Genomic DNA, 25,300 nt, shown 5'->3' with positions numbered 1-25,300 from the left:
TTTCAGTAGTGTGTCTTATCTTTTCTATCTTGGAATATTCAAGGTCACTGATGTCGGTACAATTAACTGCTTTCCCTTTCCCTCCCCTTCCTTTATTAACAACAGTTGTTATCCCTTCCTCCTTTTTTGTCTCTCATTACCTCAAAGACTGTGTGTTTTTACTCTTCCATATAATTATTCACAACCCTCCCGACACCTTCCTCTTTCAACCCTTATTTTCTTGTGTATTCTCATTTCCATAACTCAAAGTAATTATGTCCTAAATATTGTCTTGTTTTCAGTATGTTATGGTCATGAACACACAAGAATGTACAGTGTATTGCAAATCATAAATTGATTAATACTTCAACATAACATCATAAATCACGTTCAAATTATAGAAAAAAAAAATCACCTAACATTGGGTAAGAAAAATGAAAGAAAACAATACAGTAAGAATGATTCTATTTTCATGGAAATGTGTTTGAGAGGTAAATCAGTTAATTACAAAATCTATAAATTTTCAGTTATGAATAAGCAAAATGCATCATAAAACCTGTTTAGTAAGTGTTTAATATCTGATACTGAAACATTCTTCCACTTATTGAACTTAAACCAGTGTAGTAAAAGCTTCAATTTATTTATTCTACGTTTAGCGTATCTGTTAGTTTCCCGTTTAACAATTTTTGTTGTAGTGTCCAGACAAATTTCTACATAAAAACACTCTTATGGTTTAAGATTTCTTTTACAAACATGCACGGCTTGTTAACCTTAGAAATACGTAACTATTTTCCTTATAAATGAAACGATGATACATGTTTGCCTGTGGACCACGAGAGCACTGTACGTGGGCAGATATTTCAGTACTGCTTAGTGGAGTTAGCAGTCGTTTGTCACTGTTTTCTGAGATACTCAACATGGATTCCTTGCTTCCACTCTCACGAGGTTCACAATTCATCCTAAATGTCTTCGTATATGGCAAGCGTCATGTTCATAGTCGCGATGCCCACAAGGAAGATGAAAGGACGAAAGAAGTTTGTTTTTTCTAGCAAAATGCTGCAAATCTTTACGTATTTTCATATATATTCATTAGAGCATAAAATGTTATGATATTTATGCTTTGTTGATTTATGGTAAAATTGTAAAGAAATGAATAGCGTGGGAGTGACTGACTACGTTTGTGTGGTCTGTCAAGTAATATTTCATTTACATTATGTTCAAAAAGATCCTTAAGCTCGACTGCAACGCCATCTGTTGTTGAGCGAATGTGTTACTGATAGAAAACGGTTTGGGTAAACTATGAATTTTTTCCAGTCTCAGAAAAACTTGTTTTAACTATATTGAAATGCTATTAGAATCAAGGAATATAGAGGAAAAAGTGTTATTTATTTTCCTTAGGCCTCCGAGGAAATGCTACAAAAACACCACCATTCTCTACAAGTATGTGAAGTATACTTACCTGCCTTTGAGACCTCTCCTCCACTCTTCTACGAGAGTTTGTTTAATTCCTAAGTGCCTGTTATGGTGCCCATGCACCGGAATGTCTTCTGTAGGTACGCACTCTCCAAAGGTGCGAGGCGGACTTATCCCAGAATGTAACTTTCACGGTTTACCGGGAGAAGGTAAATCGACCATACGCTGGGCTACATCACCTACCCTCTCACCTTCTGCACCACCAGACTCCAACCTCTCAACTGGGTCTTTGCCCTCATTAAGTAGAGATGGTTATCAATATACTTTGGACATGGGATGTGTGATGTACTACCACATGGCTCCAGTGGCTGTGGTCTTACCCTTCCTCCTCTGCAGTACTCAGTTCACTTGTAGTGACTTCTTCACTGAGGGAAGCGCTTTCATTTGTTCTCCTTGGATGTCTTTGGTTTCTTGTGTTCTCTATCCCTTATATATTCACTTTGCAAGCCCTTGGTGACACCCCTGGTTGTTCCTCACTTCCTCCCCGGGAATTGGACGTAGTGGCTGCAAATTTTTACATGATTGGTTGTAATATTTGGATTGTTAATCTAGCTTCCTAACCTGTACATTCAGAACTCCACTACAAATCTACGGTTGTAGTAGCTGGTCAGTCACCGACTTTTTGGAGTCAAGGTTTTTATCTCCTTTCAATTTTGAGCGCCCATTTGATTGTTATTGATGTTATACTCAAAAGTTTATAAAACAAAATAGCATCAGTATAATAAGTTCACCACGTTACATATTCAAATACCATACGACTAATTTACAGGAACAGCAATGTGCCCTATTTATATGAAGCTTAAGCAATATTTTCTGACTTGTTACAATAATGATCATGAGATATAGATATATATATTCCTACGCATTGCAGCATTTTATTTAAATGCTCATTTAAAATCTCACAAGAGAGAGCGTACGCATTTGTGAATGTACTAGATTATCAGGTCAAGCTAGCACTGAATTTGGCCTCAAATGTTTTACAAATTTAGGACGACTTCACCCATGTTTTATCAATTTATATATAAGATATTAGTTTCTGTTAATCCAATCAAGAACAACCCTTCTTTCAGTGCCTGTGGCATGCATTTTGGAATTTCACTTTAAATATGAGTCATCGCGTCAAGAGACCGGGATGCAATAGATCGTGATCAAATTTCTTGGTAGAAAACTAATATTTAGACTTAGAATAAATACTAGATATATAATTTATTTCATTTCCAGTATCATATGAATATACATAAAGTACAGAGAACAAAATGGTGTGAATTGAAGTACATTTATAGATTATATTTATTTAAGAAATGTACTTGCACTTCCGCCGATTTGTTTGGGTTTGTTTGGGAAGATGATAAGTGGTTGAAAATGTCACGAAGTCTCTCACCAACACAGCAAAAGATTGCTGAGAAGCTGAGTATACTAAATGATAGATGCTCCGGAATTCTAACAAGGATATACAATATAAAAAAGGTGATTATATGGGGTGAGATATTGTGATATCACTTGTCTAGGAGTGACAAGTGGGCGAGGCCAGCAATTGATAATTCCAGGAGCCAATTATATATTTACGGATTTTAGTGAGAGTGTTTCTCACACTTACACTTATTTTCAGTTGACTTCTAATGACAGAATGAGTGAAAATGTTTATGAAGTGGCTTTTTTTTAATGAACACTAGAAATATGCTTTCTTTTTCCAGATTTTGTAAAAATTTTGTTTTTTTTCCTTTAGGTCAAGTGATGAATGGTAATTTTTAAGATTACTTATGCCACTTTGAGAGCTTTTGGTGCTGTTTGATTTTCTCTGATGTTAGGTTATTGTTTATTCAATAAGAATGGTGGAGCATTATTTAATGAAGATTATTTTCATTGTGAAATTAGTTTAATTGTTGAAGGTGTGGTGTTGAAGAATGGAGAATGATGGGTGTAAGTGTAACTTAAGCTAAAGCAACTGATCTTATGAGAATCTCAGTGAAAGCGCCGCATTAAAACTTGCGTTTGATATTTTGTCATTTTGTGTCACAGTGGTAATGTAGTATTGTTTCACATTGGTTATATAGGGTTATGCCACAGTGGTATAGTAGTATTTTGTCAGTGGTAACATAATGGTTATGTAGGATTGTGTCGCAGTGGTAATGTATGTACTTTTGTGTCATAGTGTTAATGTGGTATTTAAAGCATGGAATAAAAGCTATGGTGTTTGATTTGATGCTTAATAGATTTATTAAGGTGATAGTTCTGGGGGTTTTGGAGGCTTAGAGAAGCTTTAGGGTTTACTATGGTAGAAATATATGTAAAAAAAAAATCAATAGAATTTGTGAAGACAACCTAACCTCCATAGCTGCGCGCACTCGCATTTAGAAATACACAAACATTAATGTTGTTTCCTGCTGGGGCTTTTGGGGAATGTGGGCCATGGCACGTCATCTGTTTGTTGACACTTGTTGGTAGATGAAATAATGCTAAGACTTGGTAGTGTTTGGTATATTTGTTGAAAATTAGAATAAATCCTTTCAGTTAGGAGAGGATTGGTGAAGTTTTTATATTTTCAGCTGATTTTTATTTTCCTATTTTTCCAGTAAATAACCATATTTTCCATGCTGTTTGTAATCTTCACCACTGTTGCCTTATTTAGTATGGGAAGATAAATAAGATGCTCACCACTGCTGCCTTATTCAGTATTGTAAGATAAATAAGATCCTCCAATTTATGCTCTGCAATTGTTAGTATATTTTCTAAATGCAACATAACCAATGCAAATAATATTGTTAATATCCATAGCTCGTTTCTCTACCAAGCTACACTGGTAAATTCCAGAATCTCAATTAACTTCTCTGAGGAGCTGAGAATTGTCTTGATTTTCAGTATTCTACTTGAAATATATCAGACACCTATGATTGAGCATTCAGCCAACTGCCAGTAGACTGAGTTGGTGTTTGTGCCACAGCTTAACATCCTTACAAGCAGGCATTCAGAAGAGTCCCCAGCTGCTGACCACATATGTGTTGATATAATTTTGCCTAAAATCTCACCTGCTTGGGGAACTTAGGTCTTCATAGGCTCTGTTGATTCTGTTTACAATGATGTACTTATATTATTGAACCACACATTTGTCTTCTTTCATAAAACATACCTCTGTTACTTTGTTTATTGTCATAAAATACTGTGTAATGCATCAGGTCATGCTTTGCCTCTCTTATTCTAATCTCTGAACTTTATCATTGCAAAACAGAATTAACAGTTTGCAATGCTATTAGTGGCAGAGCAGAACTTTGAAATAATTCCTAATGTGTTCTTTTGTTTTCTCACTATTAAACTCCTTCCAAAACTTTTTCTTATTTGCTATTTTAATTTTGTGATACTCACTTTTCCATCTCTTTCCACCCATGCACCTTCTCCTGGCCTCCTGATGCTTTCTCTTTCACATCTCTGAACCACTCGCACTCCTTTCCTATAAGTACCATAGCTTTACATGCATATTTTATGTGTCCCACACATGTAACTCACCTATAAAGCAATATCATTAGCAGAAAATATGGAGATATAATGGCCATGTCAGCCACATGATGTGCAGAACCTGGTGTAACACGCTTCTGGTGCATATTTGCATATATGGTGTTGTTTAAAGTTCACAGGAATGTTCCCAAATGATGCATTAAATGGAAATGTTTTTTGGTAGCTGTAGGGTAAATTTGAATTTCTCAGTCATGTGGTATGAATGTTTATTTAAATATGTCTGACAGTTGCAGTGAAAGGGTTGAATAGATTTTCTTATTGTTGGTTGGAACCTATCTCTTTTTTCCTTTGTGGAAAGTACAATATTCTTTAGTGATTATTATTAAATTGATGGTAACTACAGGTTAGAAATTTTTGTGTTTACCTTTTCCATGAAGTTTGACATGCTAGACGATCATGAAATTTGATTGGAAAGTTACCTAAACTAGGGAAGAAAATCTTTGATTTCTTTCTTCAGATATATAATGATAAGATTCAACCAAAGAATGGCAAAAATGATTTTATTGAAACTTTTAATGTGGTCAAACCCCTTAAAGGAAGAATAAGTGATGTTAGTCATTTAATGCTCTTTTATCTCTCCAGGCCTGTGGAGATGCAAAATCCAAACCAGCATTTCTTTCTGACAAGAGTCTGGAGTCATGTATCAAACACATTGTCAGAAAATTTCCCAATATCGACAGCAAGTCGGTAAGGCTCCTGTGTATATTTTGTAAACTTAGTTATTATGTTTTGTTTGTTGATTTTCACCATTGATGATGAAAGAGAAGCCAAATGTCTTGGCAGAATTTTTTAGGCTGAAGAAGCAAAATTAGGATGAAGTTTATCATAGGAATTTATGACAGTTTATTCCTGGAATTGTATCTGTCTTTGTTCACCATTTTTCTGCCCCTGATTTATGCTCTTTATTCAGGAATCAGAAGTTGTAGCTTGCACTTTGTGATATGAAATAATTTATGTGTGTACGTGCATTCAGTTTAACCTGTATAATGGGTCAGGCAAGTGAAATTCATTCTGCCTTTTATATTATATACAGCTGTTGAAATGTTATCTTTATTTATGTATAACCTTTTCCTTTCCCAGTTACAAGCACTGACCAACGTGCGAACGGACATCATGAAGTCCCTTTCCCTATACTACTACACATTTGTTGACCTTCTAGATTTGAAGGATCATGTTTCTGAATTACTTACAGTTATGGATGCCTTGGGGATGTCAGAGTCACTCGATATTGTAAGTCTTCCTTCTGACAGTACCTTATTTCACTTGTGCAAAGTTATAAATCATCCCAGTTTTTCTAGCTTTCTAATGCATGTAGATAAGGAATCTTATTTTGATTACAGTAATTTCAGTATTCACCTAAAGAGTTTGTAGTATTCATCATGTTGTGTTTATTTTTGCTGTATTCAATCTTTTATTGGTAATTTTGTCAGCCTCCTGTGAAGGTAATGTCCTTTCCATTTTTGTTTGTTCATTTCTTTGGCCACATTCATGTGCTGCTTTTTTATTGGTCTACATCACATTACTTTAAATGAAGTTACTCTAATTGTATATTTTACCTCCAAAATTGCTCATGTAGGGTTCATTTTTATTGTTTTTTTCTGTCCATCATCCTCTTTGTGTCATCTTTCCTTATGGAGAATTACCTTTTCTTTTTTATGCCCAACAGTGTATTGAAAACATGGTTAACATTCCTGCCCTTACATAATAGTGGAACTATGATATAGTAAAGTTATCCACTCTAATGATACTGTTTATCTGTTTTCTAAAGCATCCATACAAAATAACAATTATCTGAAGTCATTACAGGTACACCACTGATTTTCCGGCACTCTTGGTTTCAAAGCCTGCCAGACCAACCGTGGTCACGTAATGATAATTCATCAACACACCTCTAACCCACTAATTATACATCTTCCATGTGTCTAAAGTATACCATGAACTGCTAGAAATTTGAATTAAACAAATCTTAAATGTTTAAGTACCCTAAGATGGTAAGTCTTTCCTTAAATTGTTTGAATCCAGTGGCATATCTAGGGTATAGCAGTTGCCCTGGGCACCACTTGAAGGGGGGCTCCAGTGGCATAATTGCATCCTGGATCTAGACAATGATTCTGATCTTAAAGATTAAGATTTCTTGACCATGAAAACATATCTTTGGCATTTGGAATCACATTGATATTATTATTATTTCAATAGTTATTCACAAAAATTGATATTTCAGTGGTGTCCTGGATCCAGACAATGATTCGGATCACTCCCAAAATCTAATCAATTGGTCTTTGTGTCATTTCTGACTTTCCCTGAATATTTCATCAAAATTTGTTAGTAACTTTTGTTGAAAGTTGCTCACAGACAAACAAACAAATGCCGGTAAAAACATAATCTACTTGGCAGAGGTAATGAAAATGAAAAATATTTGTGTCATATATGTGGACAAGGGCACTATTTCAGTGCTTGCCATAGGCGCTATTTCCCCTAGATATGCCCCTGTTTGATTCCTGCTGGGTATTCATTTTCTGTAGCTACCATTTTCCTAGGTGTGCATTGCCAGAATGATGCAGTTTCATATGTATTATACACCTGCTCAGGACGGAGGTGCTTGTCAGCTATGATTTTCTCAAATTCATCCACATACTCGGTAGCTCCTTCATGGTTTGCAGACCGCTTTTCTCCGCACTCTTTATTCATGGAAATTCCATGACGCTTTTTGACTCTGAATCCATCCGTCACTATAGTCACACTCATGTTGGAATTTAAGTTCTTTATGGAACAACTTACCCTGGTCCATTATCATGCTATCTGACAAGTCCACTCCATCACTCCAACACTGTCAAAACCATTCCATCACTCAATCGTGCTCAGTACTCTTGCCATCTTTCATAGTTTTTCTAATCCTCATTTGCTTCTTGGAATCGCTGTGTGCATAGAATTTCAATATTTTCTCCCTTTGCTTCTTTGTATCTTAGACAGTTGATGAACCAATACTGTAGATGTCACACAGCTTATGCCCTGAAGCACCACAGTCAATTTTCTTTCAACAGTTCTACTTTATCTTGGATCGATATGGACTGGTGTTTATGTTTGACACCACGACTGACACTCTCATATCTCTTAGAAGCCATAGCTAGGGTTAGATTTAAGCAAAATAAGCTAAGAATCTCACAGAATTGCGGAATCACTACCAAGAAGTGCAGTGTAAAGAATGTAAATAGGCGTGTTCTGCACACAACGCCATCTGTGGCCGCCCAGTAAACTAGTCTGGTGGCCACGGTAATTTGAAGTTCTCTCACCTAATTTTGTCCGGACTACAAGAGGTCCCGAACCATCAGTTGGCTGAAAATCAGTGGTGTACCTGCATCATCTTTCAATGAAGCTAATGGATTAATGGAGTGTTTCATGAATGCTAGTGATTTTTCATCTGTAGGTTTGTAAGTGTTTCTGTCATAGTTATTTCCATTCCCATTTACTGTTGGTGGATCAAGTGCATTTTGGCATACCTTTATTTTTGTAGTGATTAACATGGCATAGGCAAACCCTGCCCCAGTTATAGTCATCTGCAATAAAAAGAATGAGAATATGAGAAAAAAGAATGAAGAATATTATTTTCAACCTTGAAGTAAACATTGTAAGACAGGTATTTCTCTTTGTCTCTCTCCCGAACCCCTTAAGCCTAGTTTGTTACCAGACATGGTTTTGCCAACCATGGGATCTTCTTGAAATGTAATTCCTGTTTGCCCATGGACCTTTGTACTCCATGTGAAACTTAAGGTAAAGATGCTGGAACTTTTTTAGGAAAGGACCATATGTCCTCCTGGCCTTTTCTTGGAATTTTTTTTAAGGAGTTTCGTGAGTACAGTAGATGAAAAGTGATAGATTCATGTTTTTTTTGTTGTTGTTATTTTCAGAACGTAAGCTTTGAATTGACCAAGGGTTATCTCGATCTTGTGACCAACTATGTTACTTTGATGATTCTTTTGTCACGAGTGGAGGATCGTAAAGCTGTGCTAGGACTCTTCAATGCTGCTCATGAGATGGTTAACAATCAGGGGTAAGTGTTGTATTCATACTGTAAACGGGAAATTTATGTATGTATGCCAGTATGTACACCTCTGTTTGTGCTTTGCATCTATTGTGAGTTGACAGTTTCAGAGCTTCTATCTTTGAAGAGTTTTCCTTGTGTGCAGTTGGATAGGTCCTGCAGAACCTCCCTTGAAATGCAGTTATGTAAACACAGTTCTTCAGTTCCTCTATCTCATCTCTGCAACATAAACCTCTTGACTTTATGTTCATCTTTTGTTCCTCACCCTACTTTGATTTGCTAAAGACTGGTATAGAGTGAATTAGAAATATGTGTTATTATATTTATTTATTATACTTTGTCGCTGTCTCCCGCATTTGCGAGGTAGCGCAAGGAAACAGACGAAAGAAATGGCCCAACCCCCCCCCCATACACATGTATATACATACGTCCACACATGCAAATATACATACCTACACAGCTTTCCATGGTTTACCCCAGATGCTTCACATGCCTTGATTCAATCCACTGACAGCACGTCAACCCCGGTATACCACATCGCTCCAATTCACTCTATTCCTTGCCCTCCTTTCACCCTCCTGCATGTTCAGGCCCCGATCACACAAAATCTTTTTCACTCCATCTTTCCACCTCCAATTTGGTCTCCCTCTTCTCCTCGTTCCCTCCACCTCCGACACATATATCCTCTTGGTCAATCTTTCCTCACTCATTCTCTCCATGTGCCCAAACCACTTCAAAACACCCTCTTCTGCTCTCTCAACCACGCTCTTTTTATTTCCACACATCTCTCTTACCCTTACATTACTCACTCGATCAAACCACCTCACACCACACATTGTCCTCAAACATCTCATTTCCAGCACATCCATCCTCCTGCGCACAACTTTATCCATAGCCCACGCCTCGTTGGAACCACTGTTCCTTCAAACATACCCATTTTTGCTTTCCGAGATAATGTTCTCGACTTCCACACATTCTTCAATGTTTATGAATTATCCCTAGGGATAGGGGAGGAAGAATACTTCCCACATATTCCCTGCATGTCGTAGAAGGCGACTAAAAGGGTAGGGAGTGGGAGGCTGGAAATCCTTCCCTCCTTTTTTTGATTTTCCAAAAGAAGGAACAGAGAAGGTGATTAAGGCTCAGTCCACTGTTCTCAGTGCTACCTTGTTAATGTGGGAAATGGCGAATATGTATGAAACAAAAAGGCTTATGAAGTGTCTGGGGAAACCATTGAAAGGTTTGTGGGACCTGGTTATGGCTTTGGTGTCATTATTTTGCACATGACATTTAGAGAATATATAGGAGCGAATGAGGCTATGTTCTTCATTTGTTCCTTGCAGTGCCTCACTGATGGGGGAAGTGACAAACAAGCTTAAAGAAAAATGTCTTAGATTTATGGTGGTTTAGATAGTAAGTTTTGTGAGAACTTTCCCACAGTTAATGATGAAAGGTCCTGTTTGGTATAGATTTGAATGATTAATCATTGATTTTTTTTTATGCAGAAAACACTGAAATTTTGGAATATCATCGATCCGATTTTTTGTGTATGCACCGTAATTTATTTCTTTTCAGTGACCCAAGTTTTCCACGTCTTGGCCAGATGATAATGGACTATGAAAGTCCATTGAAGAAACTGAATGAAGAGTTTGTACCTCATGCTAAGCTCTTGTCTGTTGCTCTTTGTTCACTTTGGGTTCTGTACCCACGCAGAAATCTACGAGCAGAACAGTGGAGGTAGGATGATATTGCTGTCTTTGTTGAAAAACTTTCCTGATTATTCTAGTCTTTAATAAAGAAGCTTAAGGATTGTGTAATAAACTCTTGTAGTATGCCTCATTGCTCTTCATGCTTTATTGTATTACCATCATGAGGAAACAAATGTCTCTTGTTTTCATATATGATTTATTGAAACCAAAACCTTCCATCCATACCCATTCCTCGCATACCACTTCATAATGTGCCTTGACTTCTTCATGTGTCCTGGTTCATTCTGTTGAGAGCATGGTACTCCCTGCATACTACATCAACCAACCAGTTTGTCTCATGTAGTGAGTTAGTTTTTGTTTCCTGTTGGTAAGGGGGGTGTTTACAAAATGTATGTGGCAAAGAGAGGTCTCTGTTTGTAAGAGGAAAAAGATGGGTATGTTTGTTGGCATAGTAGTCCTGTTGGTGCTCTGTGCATTCAAGGTGTGGTACGTTAGCAAAAATGTATAGAGTATGGTGAATGTTTTGGAAAATAAGTGTTCGAGGGCAATATATGGGATGAGGAGGTTTGATCAAATAGGAATGAGAGGTTAAGGGAAGGCTTAATAGCAAGAGGAGTATGCATAAAAGTGCTGAAGAGAGTGTGCTAAAATGGTTTAGACATATGGATAGTATGAGTGAGCAGAGGATGTACATGTCAGAAGTGGAGGGAACAAGGAAAAGAGGAACTAAGGAGGGCGAAGAAGAATGGAGTGAAAAATGCTTTGAAAGTTCAGGGCCCTAACGTGCAGGAGGACCCAAGGTGTGCAAGGGATAGAGTGAATTGGATGGTGTAATATACAGGGAACAACATCCTTCTTGTGGGCTGAACCATGGCAAATGAAGTGGTCAGGGCAAACCATGGAAAGGTTGGTGGGGCCTGGTTGTGGGTGAGGGTATCTGGTTTCAGTGCAATATGTATAATGCCTAGAGTGTGGATGTGAGCAAATGAAGGCATTTCTGTATTCTTAGTGTTACCTCACTGGTGCAGGAAATATGAACATATAAGAAAAAATTGTGTATATATGTGCAGTGTAATTGGGATTGCTTTGAATAAGGCATTCGAAGTCCTGTGCCATTTCAGCTGACATAAAAATAGAAAAGCAATGCTGCAGTGCAAGTGCCAATTTTTCCCATAGAAGATGCCTCTAGTTTTGATAGATGTGATATTAAGAAACCAGACGTACATGGCACACTGCATACTTCAAGTTTTATAATACAAGCAGTTAAACTTCCCTCTATATAACTTTTATGATACCTTATTTCTTACTATAGTGTCCAATGACCACTTTTTCTTCATATATCATGTCATATTAGTACATATGAACCATCCACATCTATACCACTTTTTTCCCAAGTGTGTCCTTTTTTATTTCATTTAGATGTCAAAGATTCTGTGATCATGTTAAAAAGAACTGCATCATTGTCAATTTTAGTATTGTTTCTCTTTGATCATTTTAATTTATTTCATTATCTTTTCTCAGGGCAGCACAAATGTTGAGTTTGGTAAGCACCCCTAGTCAACTCCTCAACCCTGCGCAGACTGATGTAATGCCCTGTGAGTATCTCTCTCTTGATGCCATGGAGCGGTGGATTATCTTAGGTTATATGCTGATACCTCAGACACTTCAGAAACCTCAAGCCCTTGAATGCTGGACACAGGCATTGCAGACTGGCTGGGCTATTACACTGTTCAGGTAAAATGTCTTGGTAATAGTAGTGTGATGTAAATATGGTCTGTAGACTTTGAATTTAGTGGAAACAGTAATTCCAATTTTGACTTTTGTTTCACATTCTTAAATGTTCGAATATGTATGATAGATGTTTTGGAAGAATGGGCTTGCTCCATATTCTGAAAGACTGTATCAGGTTATTAAGTTTTTCCTACACTGTAAATAATAATTATCAGTAGTAAGTTTTCAGATGCAGTCATGAACATGAGAGGATCTTAGGCTTTGAATTGTCCTCCTTGCAAGGGGGAAAAGACAGGGGTGACCTGATTATAGCTTTGAGATTTTTGAAACATCACTGATACGGACATGGAACAATTCTTTGCGAGATGTAAGGATTGAGTCACCATAGGACATAACTTGAAATTAAAAGAAAGTTGTCAAAAAAGGTGCAATGATTTACTTTTACTGCATAAGAGTGGTAGGTGAATGGAATAGAATGACCTAGGTAGGTTTAGTTAATGAAATAGTATACCTGTATTTAAAAAAAGTTGTATGATATTAGAGAATGTTCAAGAGATGAAACCCCATTAGTGTGAAACTCCCTCCCCTTACAGTACAGTTAGCTAATTTCATATTAGGTCACAACATGGATTATGTAGGTATTTTGTGTGATTTCAAAAAATCTATAATGAATTACAAGAGCACAAGCATGTCCACCATGCCTAAGCTAGGCTCATAAAAGGTCTTAAGACTCATAAATCATTTTCTTGCTGATATCATTATAAATGGCTTGCTGAATGTCAGTGAATATAGATGAAAATTAGCTCATAAGTATCTCTGAGTACTGAATTTACAGTATAACCTGGTCTGAGTTTAATGCTGTTATTTGCTTGCAGAGATGAAGTTTTGTATCCACATTCATACATCCAGTCATTCCTTGAGACCAAAAAAGAGCTCAGTAAGCGTGTATCAGATGTAAAGGAGAGCTACTCTCATGCTGTTACCCATGCGTAAGTTCAGTGAAATTTTGTCATTTAAATATATTTTATGGGTATACTGTTGATTTTTAGTCTTTTCATGTTGCAATAATGGTACTGCTCTCTGAAACAGAACAGAAAATCTGTATGTATATTCTATGGACTTCAATATGTACAGCAGAGTAGCCCCCACAGAATGTCCTTTATACAAGTGACTGGTACCCTACAGTATCTATTAACTTTTTTGGGAAAGGGCTGAGTCCTGTCAGTTTGGAGTATTAGCATAGTTTGCCATGAAACTGGGAAAACAAAAGTATGGTTCTGTTTGTTTTAATTATGGTTCCTTGTTAACAGAAGTTCATTTCTGTAATGAAAGATGATTCTTTAGATATAGTACTACTACATCTAAAAGCTGTTATTCTCTAAATTTGTAGATTACCATAACTGATTTTGCTTTCCCAAAAAATTTTGCAGTGGAAATAAGATTGATATTAGCCCAGAGTGAGTCACAGAAAAGAACTCTGCATTTCCTCAGATTAAACCATGACCTTATTTGCATGTAACTCCTCACATAGATACACTTCATTTTTTCTCCTGTCTTATCACATCTCCATCCTTTACTTGTAAGATCTCCCTGTTATTTATTTGTTGCTACCCTTTGAGTGAAAAGTCATCCTTGATGATGTTGCATCATTGATTGCAATCTTATCAAAGAACTTATTCAGGAGTCCATCCTTCCCTTGTTACTGAATGTTGCACAGCCTTTGAGTTGAAGAATCCCTGGGAGAAGGGACCATGGGGTTATTTCTTTTTCTTTCAAACTTGTTTTCCATGTTCTGTGTTAGCATGATGATATCAGGAACTAAGAAGAGCCCTTATTCCCAGACATCCATTTCTGGCTGTCATGTAATGCACTGAAACTACAGCCCCCCTATCCACAACCAGGCCACACAGACCTTTCCATGGTTTCCTTTGGGTACTTCATTTGCCCTGGCTCAGTCCAATACCAGCACATGTCCCCCTGTATACCACATCACTCCATTACACTCTGTCTCATGCATGCCTTTTGTTCTCATGCATGTTCAGGCCTCAAGCTCCCAAAGTGTTTTTTTTTTTTTTTTTTTTTTTACTCCCTTTCCCTCTCCAGTTTGGTGTCCCACTTCTCTTTGTTCCCTCCACTTCTGAAAATTATCCCTCCATTTATTTTTTATCATATATCCCCAGGAGAAGGGTTCCTGGAGTTATGTAATGATAAGAATTAATGGAGGGATCATTGCATGAGATTAGAGTGAGGCACAATAATTGTATTGTTGTACTTAACCATGGACAACATAATAAAGGTTGTTGGTGTTGTGTTGCTGTATTAGCTGAATCAGAGGAAGAATTGGATAGAAAGGAGGGTTGCTTTGATGATATATGTAGGATCTTGATACTAATTGAAAATGAATGCGAATAAAAGTAAGGTGCTTGATTTTGGAAGGGATAAGAAGTCAGGTTGTAAGATCTATATGCAGAGTGAAAAACTGGAAGTTGTGGATGGGTTTAAGTATTTGGATATTTAGAAGTAAAGTTTAGTTAGCTTCCAGTGCATCCTTGGATTTTCCTCTCATGCTCAACTTTACCTTCCACACTTTTACATTACTAGGTGAAAGTGTGGAAGGTAAAGTCGAGCAAGGGAGGAAGAACCGAGGATTCACTAAAAGCTGTGCTGGATGGGAAAAACTTACTGGTAAGTATAAGAATTCAAAAAGTTTGCACTTTATTCTTTCTCATATCTATCTGTCTCTTCTTTTTTCTTACAATAATTTTTTTTTTTTTTTTTTTTTTTTTTTTTTTTTTTGCTGTCTCCCGCGTTTGCGGGGTAGCGCAAGGAAACAGACAAAAGAAATGGCCCAACCCACCCCCATACACATGTATATACATACGTCCACACACGCAAATATACATACCTACACAGCTTTTCATGGTTTACCCCAGACGCTTCACATGCCTTGATTCAATCCACTGACAGCACGTCAACCCCGGTATACCACATCCCTCCAATTCACTCTATTCCTTGCCCTCCTTTCACCCTCCTGCATGTTCAGGCCCCGATCACACAAAATCTTTTTCACTCCATCTTTCCACCTACAATTTGGTCTCTCTCTTCTCCTTTGTTCCCTCCACCTCCGACACATATATCCTCTTGGTCAATCTTTCCTCACTCATTCTCTCCATGTGCCCAAACCATTTCAAAACACCCTCTTCTGCTCTCTCAACCACGTTCTTTTTATTTCCACACATCTCTCTTACCCTTACGTTACTCACTCGATCAAACCACCTCACACCACACATTGTCCTCAAACATCTCATTTCCAGCACATCCATCCTCCTGCGCACAACTCTATCCATAGCCCACGCCTCGCAACCATACAACATTGTTGGAACCACTATTCCTTCAAACATACCCATTTTTGCTTTCCGAGATAATGTTCTCGACTTCCACACATTCTTCAAGGCTCCCAGAATTTTCGCCCCCTCCCCCACCCTATGATCCACTTCCGCTTCCATGGTTCCATCCGCTGCCAGATCCACTCCCAGATATCTAAAACACTTCACTTCCTCCAGTTTTTCTCCATTCAAACTCACCTCCCAATTGACAATAAATTACATCACTGAATTCTTAACCTCTCACTCTATCCATTCCTGGGGTTTTGAATGCATTGCTTTAAAAGTCTTTGTTACTTTATACCTTTTAGAGGACATTTGCTTTATTCAGTGAATTTATGGAGGGGTAAGGGTTACCACACTTTGCCTCCTAGTAGTTATGCCACAAGTGTAAAGTCACCTTCTCATTGAAGAGCTTTTCATTCCAAAGGAGTTCTCCTTTTCCCTGCCACTGAAAGTATTACAGCTTTTGAGCTGAAGGAACCTTTAGAGATGGGTTTCCTGGGTTTATATAGTCTGGCAGTGTAGAAGGTATTCAGTTTTGAACAGATGAATTTAGAGGGAAGAAGATCATAGAAGTGAACAGATGATGTTCTACATAGGGAAGTTTAGATTTGTAATGGTGATTGTTGCAGAAATGAAAAGAGAAAGAGCAAAGTCTGGGAGCTATAATCAACTTGCCATCTCCATCATTCACTAGATTTCTCTAGAAAGCTTGCTTCACCTGTGCCCATGTAATAATGTAGTGCTATAGAACATATGTAATAGCTTTTATAAGAAAAACTGTATGGCTCATGTAGTGATCTGTCTATCTTCAATCATCTTGAGAAATGCACCACCACATTTTGCCAACCACAGTCTTTTAAGGCTAGTCTCACATTTCATGCCACTCCAAACAAAAGGGTTAAGTGTTTCTTATTCAACACTGTTTGGATGAAAGTATTGTAATTTTCTCTTATCTTTAACATACTGGTCTTGCCTTTTTCCCGGTTGTGTATATATTTTTTTTTATTCTTTAATTCCCACAGGCCACTCATGCATCGTGAAAGACGCAAGTGTCTCCGCACAGCAATGAAAGAAGTGGCCTTAATTTTGACTGATCAACCAGGACTTCTAGGGCCCAAGGCTCTCTTTGTATTTATGGGCCTCAGCTTTTCCAGAGATGAGGTTAGACTTTATATCACTGACATACTATCCTCATTATTGTAGCTTTAAAAAGTATTGATGTCTTTTTGTAGTGATTTTAAAATGTATTGCATGAAGACCAAGAAAAAATTAGAAATTTTGCAAATGCTATAGACAGGAATATACTGATAGTGGAACATGTGAATTATTATAAAGAAAGATTTTAAATGTGTATTTGACATGGAAAGTTGATGGCAGAGATGTAACTGATCAAAAGAGAATATCTTACAAAGGATTTTATTGTAAAGGTTGGGTTTGAACTTTGGAAGTAGTAGAGTTATATATTAGGAAGTAAAGAAGTAAATGATGAAGAGAATATCATATAAAGGATTATATTTATGGTTAGATTTGAAATGTTGAAGTGGTTGTTATATTTTTGGAATGGAAGAAAGTTGTCAAATATCTACATTGTTTAAGCTTTCTTGTTTTTTACAGTAGGATAGCTCATGCAGAGCTTGTATGTGTGAAGATTAAGATGTAGCAGTGATGGTTTATCAGTCCTTCACATGATAGTGTGATCACTAAGATGTTGGTAGAGGAAATTTTCCAGTATTTACTCTTAAAACCTTGTATCTCCATGACTCCATCATCCTGAGAATCCAATTTCCCCCAGTCTGTCTCTTATATAATTAAATCCTCCATTTTCAGTACTTTATCATCTCTTTGAAGTGATTGTTTTAGTGCTTCATTTACCATTGTGGTTATTCATTCATTTTTATCATTGTATATTTATTCAGGATCATAAGGATCCCCTGGAGGATTTTATCCCTATACTACTGCACTTCTTACCGTCACTTACTCAACCCATTATGTATCGTCTGAATTTGCCATCCTCCACTATTTCTTTTAACATAAAACTATCTTTTATTAAGAAGGCCAATCCTCCCTTCCCTTTGTTTTTTTCTTTCCCTCCTTACAATCTTGTACCTTTCTGGGCAAAACAGGTGAGATTTTGTGTCATTAGTAAGCTTCATTTCCATAACCCCAAAGACATCAGGTGTACATTCCTTTATACAGTCTTAGAATTCAGGCTCTTTCCCATTAAATACTAATCCATCCACATTAGTATAGATTACTTTCACACTGACATTACCATTTCTCTCTCTCTCTCTCTCTCTCTCTCTCTCTCTCTCTCTCTCTCTCTCTCTCTCTCTCTCTCTCTCTCTCTCTCTCTCACACACACACAAAAGCATATATGAAATGGAAAAATATGTAAGATATGTAAAAGATATTAAAAAAATACACTTGTAAAATTACACCTTAAAAAAGAAATGACGATGTTTTAGATGTGATTAGTTGTATGTAGAATGTAATCATGCATGGAAAAACTCATACCAATAATTATCATATACTTATATAGATGAGCATCCATGTTGCCAGCTTAGGCCCTTCCCTATCCACTTTTTCATTTCTGTCTCAAAGACAGTAACCTCACTGAAATTTTTGTAGGTGTTATGTAAAAGGGGAGGTGTGTACTAATTTTAAATTTTGTCATTCATGTTATGTATAGTGTTAAATTTGAGAAGTTCATATATAAAGCTTTTCATAATGATTTAAACTTAATGGTTATTTCAGCTGAAAATTTCTTTGATAACAGTATTAGAATAGAATTCTTGGTTTGTAGGTTCTTTGGCTTCTTCGTCACCATGAGAACCCTCCCTTGCATAAAGGTAAAGGCAAAACAGCTGATGATTTGGTTGACCGTCAGTTGCCTGAACTTCTCTTCCATATGGAAGAAATTCGAGCATTAATCAAGAAATATTCTCAGGTGAGTATCTACTGTAATGTTTATGATGGATATGCCTTCTTTTCTGATGTAACTATGTAAGCGAATATTAAAAACACTTGCTAAGTGTTAATAACTGGATTTAAAGGTCTTTTAAATATATTTCAACAGGTGCTGCAAAGATACTACACCCAATACTTGTGTGGATATGATGCCATTGCACTTAATCAGTTGATTCAGGAACTGCAAAATTTGCCTGAGGAGGAATCAGTGATTTTATCATCCATGTGCAATGAAATTGGAAATCTCTCTGTTAAGCAAGGTGAAGTCTTTAGCAATTTTTTTTACTTGTATGACTAATTTTAGTTAAATTTACTGGGAAATGTAGTTTTTCCAAGAATTAAATGAGAGTTCAGGAACCAGCTTTATATGATTGATAGGCAGATGACTCTCGAATGATTTCCTTTGGCTCTTAGGATAACTTTAATTAAATGCTTAGAATATTTACTAGAAACATAGAAAGGAATAAAGATCATCAGTTTCTTCACCATGTTTTTATGTTACATGCCAGTAGGTCTTCTTTTATCTGTTTGCATTGTTAGCTCTTTTGCTGTCTCAGTTTTTGTTCCCTTTTTTTGCTTTCTCTTAAACTTTGTTTCTCTTCCTTTCTTCCTCTCACACCACTTACTCACTTGCTCTCTTTTGTTTTTCCCCTTATGAAGGTGACCTCAGATAATGGATCAGTATAAGTCTGTATTTAGTATAGAAAAAGAAAATAGATGAAATCACATTTAATCAGTATGATGAGGATGTAATTACAGTAAGGAAGTAACAGAAAGTGGAATACATACAGCTGCAGGCCGACCTAAATAAAAACTCTGCACTATGACCAGATGGAATTTCAGCTGTTTTTCTTAAAGGACTGTAATGACATTAGTAAACCAGTAATTACTACTACTGAGACAGAACCTGGATGAAAGCAGCATAGTAGATATTCGCAAAATTGCCTGTGTATGACTAATGCAAGAAGTAGGACCAATGATTCTGCTGATGTAAGCCAGCAATTTTGATATTAAAGTGCATGAATAAGTTTAAAGGATAAAAGTTGCTGATGAAAGTATGCAAACTTAATTATTAAGTCGATGCAGCAGCATCTATGAGTCTTAGATGAAAGGAAGGAGTATAAATGCTGTTTTTCTTGACTTACTGTAACAACATTTTGCAGGTTCCATTCACTCCTATGTCCACTTCCAGTTATTTAAACACTTCATTCCTCCAAGTTTTCTTCATTCAGACTCACCCCAACTAACCTCTCTCTCCACACTGCTAAACTTAATAACCTTACTTTTATTCAGCTTACTCTCAACTTTCTTCTGTCACACACTCTCCCAAGCTCAGACACAAACACCTGCATTTTAATTTTATGACAGGTATTCTAGTTGTGGACAGAAGTCCTAATTGAGGTTAGGGTTTTGAAGGTAAAAGAGGGAAAACAACCTGATTGGGGAAAAAAATGTGAAGACAAGAGGTAAGAGAAGGAAAACATGTGTGTAGTGTATGTAATAGAAATACATTGAGTTGCCACAATAGCTTAGTTTTGATGAGATATAAAGTAATTTTGACTTAGAGTAAGTTGAATGCTCTTGGGCACCATTTGAGCCAGTTTGCCATGAAGAGCACATCAAACAGAAAGGAATATGGCCTGTATTTCCTTTTGTATTATTCTTATAGCATTGATAGGCAACAAATACCTTAGTGAGGTATTTGAAGTATTATAACCCAGTTTGAGCATACTTTGAAAGATTATAAAATTCTTTTGGTTAGGCTTCTAGTTAATTATATATATAGGTAGCTTTTTCACCACCAGGTTTAGTTGATTGTTGGTTTAGGGGGAGAAACAGAAGGAACCAAGTGAGGATTGTTTCTCAAAGGCTAATTTTTCTGTTCCTGATGCTATTTTGCTAAAGCAGGAAGGGCAAGAAAGTATGAAAAATGAAAAATAGTATGGGTCTTAACTTTTGTACAAGTTTTTTGTCATAATTTGAGAACTGAATGGGAAGTTCTTATGGAATAACTTCTTGCATTTTATTCAGGTTATTTTTTATTCCAGTTGTGGAGATGTTCTAATTAAGTAAACATGGCACTCTTTGAGAGTTTAGATGATTTGATTTAACTTTTGTGATATTATAAATGATGTTTTTTCTTACTTTTTTCTGTCATTGAAATTCCAGTAATGTGTTACAGGTGTGTCCTACTTTTTGTAAGTAGTTTAGTGATGTAAGATTTCTAGCAGCACTGTACTTTTATTTCTTAGTGCTCCTACCGGCAGAAAAAATACTTGTGTCTAATGCTGTTTTACCCACACACACTGTCTCATTTGTATCCAGTAGAGGAAGGTACTTCATTTGATTTTCGTGGCATACGTCTTGATTGGTTTCGACTGCAAGCATACTCAACATCTAACCGTGCGGGACTGAACCTTAAGAATAATCGGGAATTGGCAGCACTCATTAATCAGATTGTTTTTCACACGAAGATGGTTGATTATCTTGATGAGATGCTGATTGAGTCATCTGATCTTTCAATATTTTGGTGAGTGATAATTTCTGTTTTTGTGGTTTTTCATACTTCTCTCTGTCCGTCTGAATTTGAATTTTGATTTCACTTCCTATTACATGAAGTAGTTAAAGTACTTACTGCTTCTCTGGTCTTTCATAAGTTATCCAAAGCTTATTAATCCTCTGCAATGAGGAATGCACTCTTTCACACTTACTTCTTTTCATATCAATTTCCTCTGCACCTTCAGACAAGTTGGCACATGAGTCATACTTCTTTCTTCATTTTTCCAGTCTGGTGCACAGCATGCTTTCATTGCTTTATATGAAAATTCATTTACCTGCTTCTGAATCTGAAATGTCCCAGACCTTTAGCAGTTAGCCCACTGTATCTGCCCATTTATACCCTGGTCTGCAACTTTGGTCTATGCCTTCAGTCAGCTTATCAGAGATCCTTACTGCCCTATGATTAGACATAACTTCAGGGTGTCCTTTCTGAACAGATTTTCATCCATTGCAGATTCCAGAGAGAAACTCCAGAAGCTTGTGACAGAGTTTAAATAGTGTGTGAAAGGAATAAATTTTCATTTTGGACAGAAGTAAGGTCATAAGGTGCTGCAAGGGATTGAGACATAATAGTTGAAGTGTACATTTGAATAGGGAGGCCCAAGAAGAAGAGGAGAACTATAAGTGCTCAGGAGTGGACGTGATAGTAGATGGAACCATAGAGTGAACATAGTGGTGGAGGGGGGAGGTGCACTAAGGAGTATGTAGAAACAGAGATCACTTTCTGATAGGTAAAGATACTAGCAGGTATGTTTGAAGTTACAATAATCCATGAATGCTTAAGGACACTATGAGGTGTGAAGTGGGTAGATTTTGTAAGGAATTACAATGCAAAAGAGAGTTTTAGTAGTAAGCATGGTCTGATTGGAAGAGTTTACCTGACGTACTGAAATGGCCTGGACAGATAGAGAGAATGTGCAAAGAAAGACTGACTAAGAGGTCCATATTACAAAAGTGGAGGAAGGAGTGAGTAGAACCTATGAGTACATACATTGTCTGCAAAAAAACTTGTTAGCTTCCTCATTCATGTTCAGAGGCGATGTCACACTTACTTTTCAGTACTTTATCTCTCCTTTGGCTTTGATTACCATCTGCAGACATCAGTGCATGGAATTGGCAAGTTTCCTGAAGTGTTCTGGGTCCATGTTTTGGGTCCATATGGTCTTCATCTCCTGAATAAGGCAGGGAACTTATGAGTTGTTGCAGTGTTGCTGGAAACAGCCACCTGATCATGCATTCAAAGCACCCAATGTGCCTATGATTTTTGTGTACCCAAATTTTCTTGCTTCCAGATAAGCATTTAGAAAGGTAAGAGCCTATCATATTGAAGCATAGGTGGAGGAAATACAGGGACAGAAGCAAAATTCCCAAAAGGAAGTTGCAACCCAGAACAGTAAAGAAAGAGCATCTTTCCCTTAAGATAGCCCGAGGCACACTGAGGTGGGTTGCAGATGCTTTCACCTTTAGAAACACTAGTCTAAGCAACCAGATATACTATGATCTCACCCTGAGAGCGCCATATGCTTTTACCCACATTGAACCTTAGTTGTGTATCGCCTTTGAAAGTATATGGGGGCAGGCAATGTTTTTTGCAGACACTGTTCAATGAGATTTTTCCTTCAGGCAGGGTTAGTGAGTAGTGCTCACTTCATATCTTGTTTGACTAACAATAAATTATTTTTTCTCTTTTGCCATGCACATTGCATAATTATCAATATTGGGCTCATCTAGAACTGCATTTGCCATGTATCAAGTCTTCTTTTGAATATTTCCTTTGAATAACCTTTCCACTTTTCAGTGGATTCTTATAAGTTTATATTTTGTGTTCTCTTGGTGTGTTTCAAGGTATTACTGTAGACTTAATTACTCTGTTTCTTTCATGCTGGGATGCTTTTAAAGCAGGTATGTTGTTTTGAATACCTTTAGTTTGTTGCTGTGCACAGATCAACATGTATCATGGTTTCTCAGCTGCAGAGTTCAAATTCTTTTAACCTCATGATAATTCAAATGCTCCATTTCCTCAGTTTTACTTGTGATGTGTTTTGAAGTCTGTGTAATTTGTTAATTTCTCTATATCTTCATTGTGACCACATGATACAGCATTGTTCATGTTTGCTTTCTATATAAGTATTGAAGTTTCATCATGTGTTTTTTCTCTTCTAGTGAATGTTCTCATTATTACTTCACTCATTACTTGGTCAGATAGAATTATTTTATATTTGTATTGTCCATATTTAGGATTTTCTTCTGTGATCACCCTAAAGTCTTTAACTCTAATCCACAGATTTCTTGTTAGTCATATATGGTGTGTAACTCTTACGCCCAGTGTCTTTACATGAATTGCATGATATTATTTTTTGCCCATTTATATCATCTTTTCAGCGTCTCTTTTTCCTCTTCTGTGCTTATCATTTTTCTGACTATGGTGTCATCTGTGAAGAATTATATTATACTTTCTTTTATTTCTTTTTCTATGATGGATATTCAACAAAAAGAGTATTAGGACTTGTGCTGTTCTGTAAGAACTCCTTTTCAGTTATCTTCATTTGTCACAGTCCCATTTGCTGCTCCCTTGAGTTTTCTGATAGAAATCCATTATCCTTTTTTTTTCTAATTTACTCTTTATGCTCAGTTTTGCAACAGAACATAAGAGATAAAGTAAGAAAATAGAAAAAGGAATTTCTGTCAAACATAGATTCATTTTAGTAGCAGATAGGACTATGCTAGAGGAAGATGTTTTATAAAGAGTTTCTAAATTTAGTGCAATTTACATGATAACTTGAGGGTGAATGTGAGCAAATAAGCGTGTTCATCTGAACACCTCCACAGTGAAACTAGATCCTCCCAATACAGTCCCACCACAATACGCTCAGCTCTTTATTCTATGCAACATGCCTAGATCCCTCCCACCCAAACCACTTTAACCCTCAGGAAGAAATAGATAGCTTACCTTACCTCACACTTCAGAAGCATTTATTCACAGATCCCCTACCCCAGCAACTACAGCACTGACAAAACTCATACACACTGGAATAAACTGCCAAGTACTAAACAACCAACTACCCATCTCAGTCTTAGAAATCCAGCCCATCAGACGTGCCCCTATCAGAAACCACACTTCCCAGACAAACACAAGTTACATTTTTCCACCTTTGTTTTGGACATCACCCATCACTCCAACACTACAAACACCATTTCTACATATTCCAAGATCCTTCATGCCCACAATGCAGCTTTTATAAAGGTGTTCTGTAAGGACCAACCTGTATTGTATATTTGTATGTCCACTTGATAAGGAAGAGGATTGAATTAAGAACATAACAGGTATTTTTTTTTTTTTTTTTTGGTAGATATGTAATGAGTAAAAGTGAAAGGTGGTGGAATGGATTGAAAGAGATCAGGTTTTATGAAGGTTGTAGGTGTTTGCATTATTAAAGGCAAAGGAATTGTTAAAAGATGAAAAGTATTAAGATTAATGGACGTAATGTGTGTTGAAGACATATGGATTTTCTGAATGGGTAATTTGTATAGTCATGTATTGAAACAAGTCTGAATAGTAGTGGATCATATGTTTGAAAGTGGGTGAAAGATGGAGTTCAAGATTTTTTAAGGGTTTTGTTGGTGAAACAAGACGAAGCATGGATCTATTCTTGAATGATTAAGTGAATGAAGATGAGTTGATTAGATATTTTCATACTTGTTTGCCATTTTTGTATTACTGAGAAAGTGCCAGGAACAGACAAAGGAAAGGCCTCATTTACATTCATTCTGTATTGATCAGGCCCCACAAACCTTTCTTTGGTTTCCCCCAAGTGATTCTTTTGTCCTGGTTCAGCCTATTGACAGCCTTCATTCACTGTATACCATAGTACTCCAATTCACTCTGTCCAGTGCATGTCTTTCAGCCCCCTGCATTTTCAGTCCCTGGGTGCTCAAAATCTTAT

The 25,300-nt window shown here is 36.8% G+C and overlaps 1 protein-coding gene across 3 annotated transcripts in view; it reads left to right on the top strand.

The window, feature by feature from the left end:
• Positions 1-2,767: 2,767 nt before the first annotated feature.
• Positions 2,768-25,300, top strand: part of Hem (Nck associated protein 1 Hem) — a 59,383-nt gene continuing 36,850 nt past the window's right edge. For 2 of the 3 annotated variants that reach the window (XM_071656173.1, XM_071656171.1), the window contains exons 1-11: positions 2,770-2,919; positions 5,545-5,649; positions 6,043-6,192; positions 8,868-9,010; positions 10,577-10,738; positions 12,232-12,444; positions 13,317-13,430; positions 16,853-16,991; positions 18,634-18,777; positions 18,907-19,057; positions 21,123-21,327. In XM_071656173.1, the coding sequence (XP_071512274.1) occupies positions 2,815-2,919; positions 5,545-5,649; positions 6,043-6,192; positions 8,868-9,010; positions 10,577-10,738; positions 12,232-12,444; positions 13,317-13,430; positions 16,853-16,991; positions 18,634-18,777; positions 18,907-19,057; positions 21,123-21,327 (1,631 nt within the window). In that variant the 5' untranslated portion in view covers positions 2,770-2,814. Of the gene's footprint in view, positions 2,920-5,544; positions 5,650-6,042; positions 6,193-8,867; positions 9,011-10,576; positions 10,739-12,231; positions 12,445-13,316; positions 13,431-16,852; positions 16,992-18,633; positions 18,778-18,906; positions 19,058-21,122; positions 21,328-25,300 lie in introns of all 3 variants that reach the window. The other variant, XM_071656172.1, reaches the window with a different exon arrangement.

This window comes from Panulirus ornatus, chromosome 62 (genome assembly GCF_036320965.1).
Source record: "Panulirus ornatus isolate Po-2019 chromosome 62, ASM3632096v1, whole genome shotgun sequence".
Lineage (NCBI taxonomy): Eukaryota > Metazoa > Arthropoda > Malacostraca > Decapoda > Palinuridae > Panulirus > Panulirus ornatus.
The sequence above is the reverse complement of the archived record's forward strand: the minus strand, read 5'-3'. Positions and strand labels throughout refer to the sequence as shown.